Genomic DNA, 16,416 nt, shown 5'->3' with positions numbered 1-16,416 from the left:
GCACACTGGGAATTTTCCAGCGGGCACAAAAAAAAGACCAAAACCCCTGACACGTTCTGCATTTCCATCTTTCTCCTCTGCTTCGTCACGTCGCAGGTGGGGAGGGCGGCCTGGCACTGGCTGAGGTTTTGAAGCAGGCCAGGCTGGTGGTGGTGGCCTTCAACGTGTGCCATCGGCCGTGACCTGTGCGGGGCTGAGGGAGCTGGGCACCCCCGAGGGAGCCGGGCACCCCCTGAGGGAGCCAAGAACCCTGGAGAGAGCCGGGCAGCTCTCCCACCACGACGGAGGGGAAGACGGCGGGGTGCCAGCGACGGCGAGCTGCGAGGCCTCCTCCCGGGGAGAGGCTCTGGCTGGGCGAGGGGCGCTGACGCCGTCCCCCGGCTGCCGGCGGGGGTGCTCGCCGCGGTGGGTTCGCTGCGCTTTCCCGGTTTTTGGGCCGGTTTGCCGGGTTTCAGGGCCCGCCGGACCCCTGCGCTCCCTCAGCCCCCGCGCCCGCCGCCCTGACGGCGCCACCCGGCTCCTCCGCCGCGCCGCCAGGGGGCGGGCGGGGCGGTGCGGCGCGTAGGCGGCGCTCTCGCGAGAGCGGCCGTTGTTGGGCGGGCGCGGGGCTGAGGGGAGCGCGGTGCCGAGCGCCGGTAAGAGCGGCCTCGCCGGGGCGGGGGGGGGGCGGCGGTGCGTCCTTAATTGCTGCGAGGGTTTCTTCTCGGTGATGCCGGCGTCGCTCCGGGCTGGTTGAAGGGGAGTGCGCGTCCCCGTTATTCGGGAGGTGGTGGCCGCGCAGAGCCGGCGGATTGCTGCTGGGCCCGGCACGGCGCGGCGGGTGAGGCCTGGGCTGCGGCGGGAGGCGAGGGCTGTGCGGCCTGGGCGGGCCCGGCATCCCTCTGTGGGTGCGACCAGGGGGTCACGGCCTGAAAGTCGGGCGGGCCTGCCAGGGAATTGCAATTCGGTGGTGGAGGGCTGGCGCTGATCGAAGGCCTGGGTGGGCTTTTTGTTTCTTTTTTACTGCTTGGTTTTTGTGCCTGCGAGAAGCAGAGCTGCTAAATAGCTCCTAAAATCACCTCGCTCCTTAATCGAGAAGTCAGTGACGCTTTTCGAATAATAAGCGGTATCAATCTAGCTTGGAAGCGATCAGGAGTTGTCGTGCACCATGTGTACTGAAAGTTTGGAAAACTGTTGTTCAGTAATGGGTAAGTGGCTTGAGCCTAAGCTTCCACCGATTTTGTTAGTCTTCTTTCAACTTCAAACTCGGTATTTGTGGCTGGGATTAAAGGGAAAAGCTGGCAGAGGAACAAGGTTGTCTTCCGCTGGGGTTTTAGGTAAGGTATGCAGTCATGGGAGGGGAAAAAAGCTGAAAGTCACACAGAAAATACCACTCGTAACTCTGCAAGTGCATAAGGTGGTATTGATGGATGTACAAAGAGCGTGGCAATGCTGTCTTTGCGGCTCTGTGCTTCAGGCAGAGCAGGGGGTTTGTCAGTTCTTTTCCAAAGGGTTTTAAATGCAAAAGTATGAAAGATGGTTGTTTTGTAACGTACAACCTGTCTTAAGATAACAGTGTGTCTTTTCTGCTCTGGGATATCTGCTTTGGCATTGTAGGTAATTACGGCATAGTGGTTTTGGGCATTCATATTCAGATATTTTGTGATTTTACTTATGTGTTTGCTGTACTTAAAAAAAGATATTTATGATTGATGGAATAAAGCGATGATCAGGCTTCTTGTCTCAGCTGCACTGGTGACTTGCAGCTCTTTGGAACCCAGCTCTTGTGAAGACGTCCGGGTACGTGTGCTTTGTGCACTGGCAGGGCTCTTCCAGGGCTAAAATACACTGAAAAGGCAGATGTGTGTGTGTGTGGCCTTGTGGCACAGATCCAGTATGGTGCAGGCAGGTAAAACCTCCTTGAATTTTAGAAAATGTATTGCCTGAAACTTTATTATTATTCCTTCAGGTGTTAATTTCACTCTCTCTCTTAGACCTCTCAGTTAGAGATCATTTTTTTTTCCGCATTTGGCTTGTGACTTACAAAATACAGTGCTACACACTTGTTTTGGAGTATAATAATCCCCCCAGCAGAAGCTCCACACAGATACTGGCTCGTGATGTTGATGCTGTACTCTATAAAATACTTGTTGTGTTTGGATGTAAATGGAGATTTCTGAGATTCGGCTCATGTACTTACAGTACTTCGCTCCCTGACCACAACTCCCACGTACCTAATTTGGGACAGTTACTTAAGAGGAACTACTGTACTTTGGTGGGGTAAAATGGAAATGAAGAGGGATTTCAGTTCAAACAAGACAGCTGGTTTAAAACCACATGAAATCAGGTCGGGAGAGACCTTTGGGACAGCCTTGTCCTGCCGACTGAAAGAAATCATTCCATATTTATAAATAGAGTCTATTCGATGTGAGGTTTTGTTCCTTTCAGAAGCTTTTCCCCAGCAAAGGCTCAGCACGGACATCTTTTTGAGGTTATTCAACACCCGTCTGAAATGGAAAGCGATGATCTTGCCACGCAGCAGCAGGGATGGTTGTGCTGAAAGCGAGAGAAGCTGGTAAAACCAGTTTTCTGCTGCCCTGGTAACAGATTGCCGAGGGGAGGAGGGGTTGTCCCATCCTCCTCTGCTCCCCAGCCATGTGATACTCCAGTAAAATATATAAAAAAAAAAAAAAAAGAAAAAGATTTTTTTTCTTCCCCCCAGCGGTTTCTGATCTACAGATAAAAGCAAAAGAGGACAAATTTGGGCAGCAGCACCTTGGTTGGAGGCAGGCAGCCTGTCTGAGGAGCGGAGGTTGTGCAGAGCGTCAGAAGCGGTGCTGTGACCAGAAGTTTTGGCTGCAGGGTTCTTTGCAATGACAGCCCTGCCGTGAGGCTTCTGGGTGTTTGCAGCCAAAAATCCGCCTGTGAAGACTGGCAGTTATTTTGCGATTACGAACAATAATATTATCCTCCTGCCTCACTGGGGGCCGTTCTGGTTTTGTGGCTATGACATTTTTACTGATTCGGTGCAGACGTGTCCACGTGCTTTCCCGATCTGGTGTGGAACGGTGGGAGCCAGAGCAGAGGTGATCAGTCGTGCCACTTGAGCCCCTCCAGCAGTCGCTGCACCCCAGCAGTTTGTTACTGGGGGGGTCTCTGGACCGTCTCCGGTGCGGCGCAGGACTGGGGAGCCGCTCAGCGCGGGAGTTTGTGCGTGCCCGGGGACGGCAGGTTTGGTTTGGCCGCTTTCCCCCTCCCCGCTGCAGAAGAACCGAGCCGAAGGCCTGCTCGGCTGCGTCTGTCACCCGCGAAGGGCACATCGCCTCGCTGCTGCAGTTGCAAGAAGTAGCGGTTTTGTTGCAAAACTCCGTGGTTTTGTGGTTTGAGCTGGCAGTGGGGTGCCAGGAGGTAACGTGGTGGTGGAGTTGGGGGAGGAGAGCGGGGCAGGGCCGAGAGCCACCGGGGCGGCCGTGGCCACGGGATGCGGGCTGGGCACCCCGATAAGGCACGGGGCTGTGGACGCGCCTTTCCCCTCCCTCCTGCCCGGCCGGCCTGCGGAATGGGGAGCCAGTCTGCAGCGGGGCTGCGGGGAAGCGTTTGGGAGCCCGGGCTACTGCAGAGCTGGGAGCTGGCGATGGAGAGGGCTTGGTGAGCAGGACGCTGCCCGGACAGTAAGTGCAGATGATGGGGGTGGGGGTGTGGGCATCCCGTGATGCAGCACACCCGTGCTGGAGTACCTGCGTGGGGTGGGAACTGCCAAAACCAGTGACTGTACCGCAACCACGTACCCTGCCGCAGGAGCAGTTGTGTTTGGTTACTATTAAACCAAGGTGTGTGATCCCGGGTATTTCAGAGCGTGAAATGTCCTGAAAATGTTGTGAACTCCTAGCACTGTTTGCTGGCAATGGGGAAGCAGGGAAATGGGTGGTGACCCCCACTTGTTTCCATTAGAGGCTTGCGGAAACTGAGAAGAAGGATGGATTGACTCTCATCCTCAACTGTAATGTTAGTTTTATCGGCTGATTTTTGACAAAGCATAAGAACAGCCATTTTACAAGAGCTGGCCAGCCAGAGGAAAGCAGCATTCATTCTCTCTGTGTACATTTTGGAGAGAGACTCTTGCAATCAAACAAAAAAACCAGAAAAGCAACAAACACAAGTATTTTCAGAGATCATTAGAGGAGCGTCTCTAAGTTTCTTAGATTTGACTGTGCCAGTATGAAGTTGCTAATGCAAAGTGTGAAAAAGTAGCATTTCTTCAGGCATTGAGCCCGATTCTCTAGTGGCATGAATTCAGAAAGCACAGAAATGGCAGTGCAGCATACTTTGGACCCGGCATTTGTACATACACAGCTTGACATAATTTTCACAAAACTCTTAAGTATATTATCTACTATGTGAGCAAACGTGGCAATTACACTTAGCCTTTCAGACTTTGGCTTGGTTGTTACGTAAGGGTGTGATGAATGAAATAATAAAGAACAATATGCTCTTGTTTTGTTTACTTGTGAGTATATGATAGCTTTTAATATATATAACGTCCTTGTTTTCTTGGCTGGGTGTATCTCTGCCTTTGCATTAATGCCTTTAGATTACATCTGAGAGCTAGGGCTCCCACATAGGTTTTCCTGTAGGTTCTATGTAAGAGAGCTGACAAGCAAGATAAAATCTACGGCGTGTTGTGAAGACAAAGCTTACCTTTTACTGAACATTGCTAGCAAGGTGAAGATCATGAAACCTTACAGGATTGAACCTATGAATGAATTAGAGTATGCAAATATAAGGATACCACTGGCATGCATAGCACAGAACAGAGAATGAAGTATTTTGGACTTCTGCACCCTGTCCCATTTGGTGTAGAATTAACATAAGCTTAAAAAATAAATTCAGGTTTGCTGCTCTTGTAGTTGTGCTCCATGCTTCCTAGAAGATGAGATGTTACGGCGAGGATGGGTTTGAGTTGCGGGCGGGGGCTTGGTGTCGCTTTGGTGCCTGCTCCGTGTCTCATGGCCGGGGCACCTGGGCGACGGGAAGCCTGTGGCATCGAGGGAACTGAGGGAGATGCAGTCTCTGCCACTGCCTCATAGCCAACCTGGCTTTTTCTGTCAGCTGCCACTTGTGAACCACGCCTAGCCCTCTGCTCTCTAAAATACACAACTCTCATGTACCTGGTGGGTCTTGGCTGTAGAAGCATTTTGGGGTTGCGGTTCATGTGGTCATGGGGCTTGGAAACTGCAGACTAATTAGCTGCTCAATAACACAAGCTCCGTGGTCGTCTTGTCACATTCAAAATACTCTTTTCAGTTCCCTCTAGACGAGCGGTAAAATCTATGAAATATTTAGATTAGCACACGTGTTGCTTTAATTAATTCTGCTGGGAGTTCCCATAGCTGTCATTGCTGAAGACTTGTTTTAAATAGGATGTTTATTCTGAATCTTTAATTCGTGCTTCAGGAGTCCCATGAAACTAACAGGAGAACTGAAACTCTTTGGTAACAAAATACCCACTGTTTAGAAAAAATGCTTATATTGATGCTTCCCATTTTTACTAAAAATACATGTTTAGCTTTTTTCCCTTACTTGCAGAATCCTTACTAGTGTTAACTTCTGCAGAAACTTTGTATCTGAGTGCCTTTTACTTGAGGATATGCGGAGGCCGAGGAAGTTACTACGGCTGTGACCATCACAAAAATGATGGGCAGCTGCTATAAGTTTCTGCCTTTGCAGCTTAATAAAGAAAAAAAATTTCAGTTGATCAAACTGTGTCAGAATTTTCTCATCGATGGGAGCAATTCCGTTTGCCTGCAGCTGAAAAAAGGGTGACGGAGACAGTTCCTGCCCCTTGCCGGGCCGTCCTCCCCCAGCTCTGGCAGAGCTGCTGAACCTTGCCTGAATCGGCCCTCGGCTGCTGGAGTTTGCTGGCTAGACATAAAAGCCTGGGGAAGGTGAACCGCAGGGGAAGGTTGCCTAAGTTCCTGTGCTTGAAGCTGTTGTCAAACATCAGTTGGTTTTCCTGCGATTGTGTAAATTCCATGGGCCGGGGCATTTTGGAGACAGACCATTGTTTCTCCTGGAGAAAGCTTTATCTATGTTTATAAAACTTCTGTCTGTGTAGGGCCTTATGGTTTGGGGTTTTGTTGGGTTTTTTTTGTTCACCTTTATAGTGAAGTAGAGCAGATGGTTCTTCATATGATGCCCTTCCTCTTCTGTCAAACAGGAATAGAAACTATTAAGAAATTTTGTTCATTGTGTTTTAGGAACACTTCCAAGAATGAGTCCACCACAAGATAGAAGTAGAATTTCCTGCAGCAGTGAGCCTCTGGCAAAGTGCCTTCAAGCAAAGAAGGACTTGGAAACCGCTATATCTGGAATTGTCAAAGCTGAACAACAGATTAAAGATAACTGGCGGGAGGTAATTTTAAATTCTTCTTAAAAAATGTTTTAATAACTAACATGACTTTAATGACAGTTTTTGTTATTCCAGAGTACTTTCTGTTGCGATGATGGTCTGAAATTTTCCTAGAGACTTGCACGCAGCTTGCTGTGTGATTTGGTCATGCTCTTGATAAAGGTATTTCGGTATTACGAGCTTAGGCACGCAGAATTTCCTAAAGCTGTTGGTTGAAACATCAGAGTAGAGAGATATTGTGAGTAACATTGTTTCTGGTATTTCTTTAAAGGTAGCCTTGGAACTTTTACTAAGTTGAGTCATGTGGGTGACTGTGGTTAGTTTTTGAGAAACAAATTGCTCTAGAAATAGCGCTTATCTGTGACAAATATTATTTTGTCATCAGCGCAGCATACGCTTGTTGATGCTCTTTGACAGATGTTCTAGAAGTGGCACATGTTACCTTTCAGGTGAAAGCCAAGATTCACAGCCACATAAGCCGCCAGCTGGAATGCTTGCGCAGCCGCGAGGTCTGGCTGTTTGAGCAGGTCGATCTCATTCAGCAGCTGAAAGAGGAGGCGTTGCAGCAACAGGTGCAGCAGCTCTACTGGGTGAGAGTTGGTTGTGACCTGTTGCCCTGGCATTTTTAAGTAAACTTTGTCCTTGCAATTATATTCTCAATTTTAATCTTAGACGCCTAAACAACAATGTGTGTTTTGTCTTCCATGCAGTATTTGGGACAATTCAATTGCCTTATTCACCAGCTGGAACGCTCATATAGTAAAGAACTAGCAAACCAGATTTCAGTTTGCTTGGAGAGGTAAATATGTTTTGTGATGCACGTTAACACAATTGGTATTTATTTTGACTTATGAATTTGATACGATTTTTTATTCTAATCGAACTAATAATAGATCTAACTCACTGTTTCCACATTTTTAATGTTTCCTAGAAATAAGATCTTTAAAGGAGTCTGAGATACGATTCGTCTCATCTTTTTTAATCTTAGACTGAAAAAACAGGACTATAACGAGCAGGGGAGGTACTCATTGTGCAGATTATTTCAAATATTAGTTGTTGATGGCAACTGAAGTAAGGAGGAGAAACTAGTGTTTTGCTGGATATTTATTCTGTTCTTCATTTATGGATAGACATCCCTCTATTTTTATGCAAGTATGAAAAGTCTTTCTGTTGCCTAATTAGTGCCAAGTCAGTTTGGAAGCCTTTTTATGAAATAATGGACTGATTCCCAAAACATGACAGGTGAAGAAGATTGTAAATTTTTTTTTTTCCCTTTCTGTAACTATCGCCTTACTCTTTCAGACTGGAAAGTCTCACTCTTAAACCAGAGGAGTCTTCCATCCTGAATTTTGAGGCTGATACATCTTACCTTCGCCAGGCTATTACCTCATTTGGTTCAATTAAAACGATGGTAAGCACCAAGACTTCCCTGGGTTGAAATATTTGGGGAAAAAAAACAAACCAACAAACAACTGGTTTTGAGGCAGTAGTGCGATATATTTCAAGTGATATTTCTACTTTTAATTATAGCTTGAATGGATCTTGTGTGTACAAGTCGTATAGTTTGAGCTGTATAATATATACACAGTGGTTTATTAACTGTTGCATGTAGTTCTGATTTTGACTGAGCTTAGATCTGCTTACGTACGTGTTATTTTTAATGTATTTTGGCTGAGATTCTATTCCAGCAATTGAAAATTAATGTTATGGTTTTCTTTAGATGTTAACAGTTATACATCGTAGATGGCTTTCTGTGATACAAATGTTTTGGGATTCTTACATAAGCAGCATATCTCCTGTATTACTGGAGATAATTCTCTTAAAGGAAGTGGACTGAAGGTAGTATTTTTATAGTAAATCTCCCTTCTGTTTTTAAATTTTGCAAAAATTGTTAGCCACAAAGAACTGCCCAGCTGTAACTGCGCTTTACTTCTGTTTCATTGTAGAATTCATTCTAGAAACTGGATGAAATTGAGATTTAAATTAACTGTTACTTTTCTTTCCTTACAGCCAGCCTCAGAGAGAGAGAATACTTCTCCTTGGTTGCCAGGGCAGAACTGTGCTCTGATGAACTATGAGCAGGTAAGATTAAGACTTGTATCTGTGAATGTTTAGTTGTATTAAAGACAAAAGGAGAGCTCAAGCACAATATGTTAGCTTCTTTGAGTAACAACTTCTGCTTGTTTGTTAAGGTGTTTCAGTAGGCAGTAACAGTTGCTGTGGTGAGCACTGGTGATCTGATGTTCTGGCTGCTCCAGGAACATAGTACGAAAGTGAGTTTGGAGTGTGACTGTCAGTCAGAATTTTTTAATTGAATATTCCTTGATGTTGTCAAGTCAGGACTTGGATCTATCCGATTCCTTTCAGTGCAGAAATTCATGGCACATCTTGTGTTGGGTGCTGCAAGAAACAGTGGCAGTGAGGGAGGGTAGCAAATTAGTAATGGGAATTGTGGCCAGAAGGAGGCTTGTGGCTGGGTCACACATAGAACTGTGCATTGTAGTAGTTGTCGCTTCCCTTTGCCATTTGCTCTCTGAAGAATCTGGGATCACAAAACAATCTATCTGTGCCGTGGATTAAAGTCATACAGGTGACTTAACACCTACTTCTTCCTTAATTAGAATGGACTGGGTTTTGTTTTGGTTCAGAAATACTGATGCATGTTGAATGTCTGTTTTGATGTTCACCATAGATTACCTCAGCAATGAGACTTTCTCCTAACCAGGAACACTCTCTCTCAGCAGAAAACATTGTGTGGGACAGTGAGCGCCTCGCTTGCCGACTGGTTACTTGGAAGCAGACCGGTGGGTGTTTGCCAGGCTCCCTATGTTCCCAGCACCAATCTTGAAGAATGGGTGACACAAAAATGTGTGTTGGAGCCCAGCCAGGTAAGGATTTTATGCACTAACCTAGTTTTTAATAAAGGGGAAAACACAGTATCCGATTGCAGGCGGAATATGGTGGGAATTAAACCTTCTGCAGTTCTCTCCACTCTGCCAGCTAATACTGTTGCACTTACTATTAGAATGTTCCATGCTGTAACTGTGTGAACAGTTACTGAGCATTGTCTTTTAGTGTTAATAGATGCATTTCAATGTGTCTTCACTAGGATTTAAATTCTTCCAAAGTCTGTTATTTTGAGCAAGCCTGGGGAAATCTGAAAGATTTGGAAAACTGGCTCCTGCAGAATCAACAGCGTGATGTTGCTGGGAAGGCAGATTCCCCCGGACGCAAGGACTCCAGCTCTACTTTCAACTCGTCCTTTTCCGCTGTCGAAAAGGTGGAGGAATTGGAATCCCTTGGACAAGAAGAGATGGACCTTTCTGACTGGCTGCTTACTCCTGACACAGAAAATGGAAGTAGTGCTTCAGATGAGAAATGGAAGTATGAATTTAAACCTTTTAGGGAAGAATTTAATTTGAATGATTGGCTCCTCAAAGCTGAAACGTGTACCAGCTGTCTTGGCAGCCAGATCAAAAATGTGGAAATCGAGAACCTGGGAAATCTGAAGTGCCTGAATGAGCATCTTGACGGAAAGAAATCGCCCACGACACCTGCTGTAAATGCTTGGCTTCTGCAGCATCCCCAGGCCCAGTTTAAGGTGGAAGACGTGTGCAAAGCTAATGAGCTGTGTGCCAGCTTTTCAGAGTGCGTGTGTGATGAAAACTGTGGAAAAGAGGCTCTGTGTAAATGGCTTCTGAAGAAAGAAGGGAAGGATAAAAATGGAGTCCCAGTCAGCCAGAAAGAGGTACCAAACCCCGAGCACGAGAAGGCAAAGTCTGCTGCCAATACCTGGCTTAACCCCGCACAGCAGCTCACAGGGGAACCCGTCAGCGCAGAGAAAGCGGATTATTCCGCAGAGATCGCGGAACCCTTGAAAGTATTGCTCGAAAGGCCACTGGCAAGCTGGCTAGCCAAGTCTGAGCACAAAGCAGAAAGCGCAGAACAAAAGGCAAGTAGGGAAAAAGCAGATAATAGCTTCAAGAGCCCTTTCCTCGACCTCTTGGCTCCATTTCACCTCCCCTTGAATGTAAACAGTTGGGTGTTGGCTTCAAACAATGTAGAAAATGCTAACCCACCTCCAGCAGAAGATAAATGGCTTCTACGCAAGAAAGCACAAGTGAGCACGTTCATAAGTTTTTGTTACTGCTGTGTCTTAAGCCAATGTGCCGGGTTTATTGTTTTACTGAGTTTAATGCCTGCCTTCTTTTCCAAATTCATAGCTCTTCTGGATAATACTGACAGACAGTTTTTAGGTTTCTTAGCTCTTTTAATGTTTTCAGTGATTATTACCTAATAATCACTAATAAGCGTTTAACACAAAACAAGTTTATTTTGAAGTATAGCTAGTCTTATGAAATGGAGAAAGTATTCATCTCCAAGACTCAGAAATCGTCTTTACTTTCTTTGTGAATGCTTGACAGAATTTGCAGATGCATCACAGTGCATTTATGTTTGGAGATCAGTAATTAAAGTGACTTCTCTTTCAGGACTTTGGCCTTCCCACAGTTTGCGACCTTTTTGCCTGTATGAAACTCAGTGGAGATAAAGAAAAATGGCTGTACCGGACTCCTTTGCAGGTAGGATGCACAGAATGTATTAGAACGGCTGAACCTAGACATCACTTGGGCATTCGGAATACAGACGATGGCAGCTAACGGACATCTTCAGAGTTCACTGGGCATAATGTTTAACAGCACTGTGATTTTTCTCCCCTTATACCTTTTTAACTTTCTATTTTTTCATTATTCCTCCTCTTTTGACTGCAAGCCAGGGAGGGAATTACTTATGTTCTTGAGTAAAACATTCTTCAACTTATTGACACTTCGTAAAATCTTGGGAACTTCTACTGTACCTAGAATGTGCAATTAATGTCTAAATTCCCAGGCAGCTTTCTTATCTCAGTAGTGTATTTGCAGCTGACATCATGTTTCTCCTCTCTGCCAAGATAACTCTTTATCATTGTTTTTGAAGTTCATGAAAAAAGTCCTCCTTAGCAGGCGTACTTCAAACCCTAAAAGGTGAAATACCTGGTTCTAGGAAGTATTTTAGTATGATTCCCCCCCCCCCCCCCCCATGCTGTCTTATATGTGTTGTTTTTTTTTTTTTCCAGAAGTGTTGCTTTTTGTTTATCAAAGAGAATAACCCAAATTTAAATTTGTTTAGATGTGAAGAACTGGAAGTGTTGAAATCGTCCCCTTCCTGCTGATCAATCGCACATCACGCTGAGTGACTGCAGCCAGCTGAATTCTTGTGTGTTCGTTTGGCCGTCTGCTTTTTCTTCTAAAATTATAACAAAAAGAAAGATTACTCATATAACAGGGTTGTGGTGCAGAAGATGCCTTTTTGTTATGATTAATTCTGAAATGTAAACCCACTGAGCATAAGCAATCTGATACTATAGAGGTGTTAGTGAATTTGTATTTGTTATGGGACTACATGAATCTTCTTTAATGGGTTGTCACTTGAAGAATGTTGAAGCCAGTGCAAGTATAAAGCAAAATCACTCTGGTGCTGTGAAACGTCCACCTCTAGCAGTGACTTTGAAATGCTGCTGTTCCTTTCAGCTGCTACAGCTTTGTCATGAGTTGGGTTCCATCTTACTGGGATCGCAGGACAACTTAGGCTGTGTTTGGAAGCAATTGCCTGTATTGAGCAGTTGCTAACTTCAAGGGTTTCATTTGCATCTTGTATCGGTGCGTCTCCTGGCTGAGTATGGTTTTGAGTCCAGGTTTTGAAAAAGACATGAATTTATGGGACCTGACACATCACAGGAGAATTGGTAACTCAGTTTTGAATGAAAACTTTCTTGCAAATTGTTGAGCCATTCAGAGAACAGGGGAGGGTGATAGTTTTCATGCATCAGTAGATCAGATCCTACCGTGTCCCCAGTATTTAGTCACTATTTGAATTTCACTGAAAGAGCTGTAAGATGAAATGTATACATTTCTGCTAGTTTTAGATAATTCATAATGAAATTTTATTGACTAAACCACTGGAAAGCAGGCATCTTCCCCACATAATATTTAAAGGTAATATTTGGGGAATTTGATGCCTTCTTGTCAGATTGATGTCATGCTGTTATTTTGGGAAACACTAACTTGGCAAACTGCCTGGCTCCCACTGATCCATTTTAAAGAGATTTAAGCTGTGGATTTCCGTGGTGTTACGCATATGAGAGTGGGGTTGAGTAACTGATCCCTGTAGCTGTGGAGATAATATAAGCAATACCTCTTCAGGTATTTAGTGTTTTGAGCCCATAGGAAGGAGTGCGGAGATGTTAGATGGAAATGTGGATGACGCCTGTCAGCTTGCCTGAAAAACTGTGAAGTTACATAGTTTCTGGTGCAGCTTCTACTCAACAGATTGCTCTTAATGACTATAAAAATAGCCTCCCCTTCTCCCCACCTCTGCAGCCTGCCTAGGAATAAAAGTGATTTCAGTTCTTCACAACACTGTAGAAATGAAATTATTAGCAAGATCCAACCCTGGTATCACTTTGCAGTGTGAACACATTCCCGTCCGATAGAACCTGTGCACTGGGTCAAAAATAAGTTTTTGGTGCGCGAGGGGGATGCTGCACACCCGAAACCAGGCCCCAAAGGAGCTCAACATCAGCGGACTGCTTGAGGCTTTTGTACTTTCACAGTTGGGGCTTTCTGCTGGAAGCAGAAAGGTGGTTTGGAAGTTCACGTCCCCCTTTGAACACGTCCTTGCTGCATGGGAAGGCTGCAATGTGACCAACTCCAGTAATAGCCTAATTTGATTAGCAGTTGAACTTAATGAAGGTGATTGACGTGCAGCCCACCTCTTATAATTCCTTGTAGTCGTCATTGTGTGCTACTTTGTCAGTTCATTATGAGCCTTTAAAACTTGGGGGTATGTATTCCTTTACTTACTCAGCTGACTTGTTATCACTAATTGATATTTATGTAAAACATTATTAGTCTTTTCCATTAAAAAATAATTGCAACCAAAGGTGTGGTGCCGTCTCCTTTGCAAGATGGTGAAGAAAGCGCCCGCTGCCTGGTGAGCTCGTTTGGCTGCTGCTGTGTTTCCATCCCTGCAGGGGCTTTGCACGCCTTGGCGCAGTGTGTCACCGCTGCTGCCGCCACCGGGAACCCCGGCACCCGCCCATAACGCCCGCCAGCCCCCGCGCTGCAGCACGGGCAGGCGGCTGCTGTGGCGGCTGACCCACCTGGCCTTCACTCGGCTGCGCTGAGGGAGAACCAACCGCACGCTCAGACAAAACCACGCTTGTCTGTTACCGCTCTGCAATACTGAGGAGGGCTTAGGGATTTTAGTGGCCTTCAGTCCTCTTCTGCCGTGGCTGTGGAACATCTCTGGCCTGGCTGCGCAAGTGGAAGTTAGTTTCTCTGTGGCTCTTCTACTCTCCTGGTTTTTAAACATCAGACTCCCCACATGGTTTGTTCCGCCTTTGAGGATTTTTCCACTCCTTTAAACTGGTAGACGTGACTTAATCCAGGGTCCGCTGTAGCACTGAGAACATTCTCATCAGACCGCATGCAGCTGGGCCTGGCAGCCTTTCAACCACGAGACCTGGAGTTTCGTGCATGGGTGTGCGTACACATGGATTTTATAAATGGACTAGAGGCTCTTTGCTAGAGGCAGCCACCTGCAGCCTGAGCACAGCGTTCAGACAGGAAAATGCTTCAGGTCTTCCGAAGACAAGGAAGATGAGTAGCTGGAGCAGAGAACGCTGTTCCTGGCTTCTCTGAGTAACAGCTGGAGACCTTTTTCTGAGCAGTCTGAGACTATCGGACTGTACTGAGGAATGGGGTCCTCTCCGAAATGCTCGATTCTACCCCTCTCCCTGCCTGTGGAGCTCGAGCAGTTACCTCCCGCGTCTCCCTCAGCCGAGTCTCTGTAACACCGGGCTGCTCTCCTCCTCGGACTCGGCCCTGCTGCGGTGTGGGGGATTTTTCCCCCTTCTTTGTCAGTCCCAGGTTAGGTCAGAGGAAAGAAGCTATGAACACTGGATCATTTTTCTGCCCTAGCAGTCGTTTCCCTCCTGTTTTCAGAAGCGGCTTCTGCTGCATTCTCAACACGACCACGAAGCTGGAGACTCCTACCCCATGACTGGTGATTTTTCAGCAAATTCCCCCAACTGTAAGAGAAGTCACCTGCTGACAGGGAGTGGTGAAATTGCCTTTCTCTGTTCCAAAGATGACACCAAAGCAGCTTTACAAGATTCAACAGCTTCCACTGTACGGCTGTCTCAGACTCACTCACTTGCTGCCACAGTGCGGAGAGCCGTCTCAGATCTATCAGCAAAACCAGACGCCACCGCTGGCGCTGCAAGAGGATAAACCACCGCTCTGCAAGACGGCCAGGGTCTCCCGTGCTCACATTTATGTGCTCCTGCACAGGGGGACTGTAAGTGGCTCGCCAAATCCTGTTTGCAACTTGCTCTTACTTCCTTTTATTCCTACTGACCTCGGATATACTTCTGCTCACAGCTTTAAGTAGCAACTTTGTACTGACTGTTTGCCATTGAATTGTGAACACAGTAACTCCTGCCACAGAACGTTACCAAGCTCTCTGTATTCCACACTTCCAATTCACCTCCCCCACTGTTGCCTCCACGCCAGGTGTATTTCATAGCTCAAGCTATGGATCACTCCATGTACGAACAGGTTATGAACCAAAGCTTTTAATAGCCCTGGAAACACAGCTGTTCCAGAAAAATGCACTCAGCTCTGCCCCTGAGGCAAACTCCAGGAAATCTGAGGTTACCGCAGACCGGATAACATAAGTTGTCTCCAGAGTCAGCCTAGCCTTAAGGTTGGGGCAACTTTGAACTCACAAAAGCTTGTTGCTACATTATCTCCAGTGCACCTAAAGGAGGAAAGACACTTGTTAAGCTTCACAGCTTTCCTGCTTCCATCAGGGGCAGAGAGCTCCTGGGTCATAGTTCTGAAAAGGTCTCTAGCAGAACTAAAAGACACATTGCAAAGTTCCTGACACTTAAAAAGCAACCCTCCCCACCACCAGCCCCCAAACTGGCCATCACTCCTTCCCTGGCACTGTCAGGGTGTAGGAGCGTAAACCCTATTAGCAGTGACCAAGAAACATGGGCGAGGAGGAACTCACCCATGCCAACGGGGAGAGAAAAAGCAGCTTGGGGAGAAAGCACACAGTGTTTCCTGGTGTCCCACCCAACAGCACTGCGCAGCTGGTGCCTATGTCACCCTTCTGCAGCCTGTGAGTAGGACAGTTTCTTTGGTGGCATGGCCCTCCAAACAATGTGTGCCAGAAGGTCCGCTCTGACACAACAGTAACAAGCAGCCCACTAAAGATCATAGAATCATTGAATCATTAAGGTTGGAAAAGACCTCTAAGGGCATGAAGTCCAACCATCAACCCCACACCACCATGCCTGCTAAACCATGTCCCGAAGTGCCACATCTACACGACTTTTTAACACCTCCAGGGATGGGGACTCCACCACTTCCCTGGGCAGCCTGTTCCAATGCCTGACCACTCTTTCAGTAAAGAAATTCTTCCTAATATCCAATCTGAACCTCTCCTGACGCAACTTGAGGCCGTAAAAGATAAAGGAACATAAAGCTTAACAAGAAACAGCATTTACAAAGTGGGTGAGGAAAGACCTGTTTTCTTTCCTTTGTGTTAGATCTAGTTAAGCATCTACTTTGACCTGGTATCCAAGCAAAGCTAATTGAGTTCAACTGTGAAGGCTCGTTAGCACTTGCTCTATAAAAAGCTAGTCTCAGAGGTCCCCTCATTATAAACAGGCTTCTCAACAAAGCTGAATTTCTTCTCAGAAGAAGGCAAGAGCTACTATCTTTCCTCTACTGCTGTTCTTGTTTCTGTTTTCTCGAGTACAACATAAAGAGCTGTTTCAGAGGGAGAATTCAAGTAAACTCCTGTTCTGCATTACCTTGTCTACCGAGAAGTAAGTTTATCGTTTTTCCTTTGCCCTGCCCTCATGCTGTCTGAGAACTGTCTACAGATTCTATTTAATAACTAGAGGAATGAACTGTTAC

General features: G+C 46.2%; 1 protein-coding gene across 8 annotated transcripts; it reads left to right on the top strand.

The window, feature by feature from the left end:
• The first annotated feature begins 383 nt into the window (after positions 1 to 383).
• On the top strand, positions 384 to 13,366 carry NCOA4 (nuclear receptor coactivator 4). Of its 8 annotated transcripts, none has more exons than XM_075423002.1 (10): positions 384 to 405; positions 6,237 to 6,391; positions 6,838 to 6,978; positions 7,099 to 7,187; positions 7,691 to 7,799; positions 8,399 to 8,470; positions 9,130 to 9,276; positions 9,498 to 10,508; positions 10,879 to 10,968; positions 11,555 to 13,366. In XM_075423002.1, exons 2-10 carry the CDS (start codon positions 6,251 to 6,253, stop codon positions 11,558 to 11,560), a joined length of 1,806 nt encoding a protein of 601 aa, XP_075279117.1. In that variant the 5' UTR covers positions 384 to 405; positions 6,237 to 6,250; the 3' UTR covers positions 11,561 to 13,366. The 8 variants fall into 8 exon arrangements, with proteins under 8 accessions (XP_075279117.1, XP_075279114.1, XP_075279116.1 ...); XM_075422999.1 differs by lacking the exon at positions 384 to 405 and adding an exon at positions 581 to 635; XM_075423001.1 differs by lacking the exon at positions 384 to 405 and adding an exon at positions 682 to 820.
• The last annotated feature ends 3,050 nt before the right edge of the window (positions 13,367 to 16,416 follow it).

This window comes from Opisthocomus hoazin, chromosome 6 (genome assembly GCF_030867145.1).
Source record: "Opisthocomus hoazin isolate bOpiHoa1 chromosome 6, bOpiHoa1.hap1, whole genome shotgun sequence".
Taxonomy (NCBI): Eukaryota; Metazoa; Chordata; class Aves; order Opisthocomiformes; family Opisthocomidae; genus Opisthocomus; species Opisthocomus hoazin.
Note: the sequence above shows the minus strand (reverse complement) of the source record. Positions and strands in the feature narration are given on the sequence as shown.

Bases quoted from the DNA above. Each gene is read 5' to 3' on its own strand.
- NCOA4 (XM_075422996.1), top strand. From the start codon at position 1,148: ATGTGTACTGAAAGTTTGGAAAACTGTTGTTCAGTAATGG. The intron at 7,188-7,690 runs GTAAATATGTTT...TTACTCTTTCAG, and splicing joins ATTTCAGTTTGCTTGGAGAG to ACTGGAAAGTCTCACTCTTA. The intron at 8,471-9,129 runs GTAAGATTAAGA...ACTCTCTCTCAG, and splicing joins CTCTGATGAACTATGAGCAG to CAGAAAACATTGTGTGGGAC.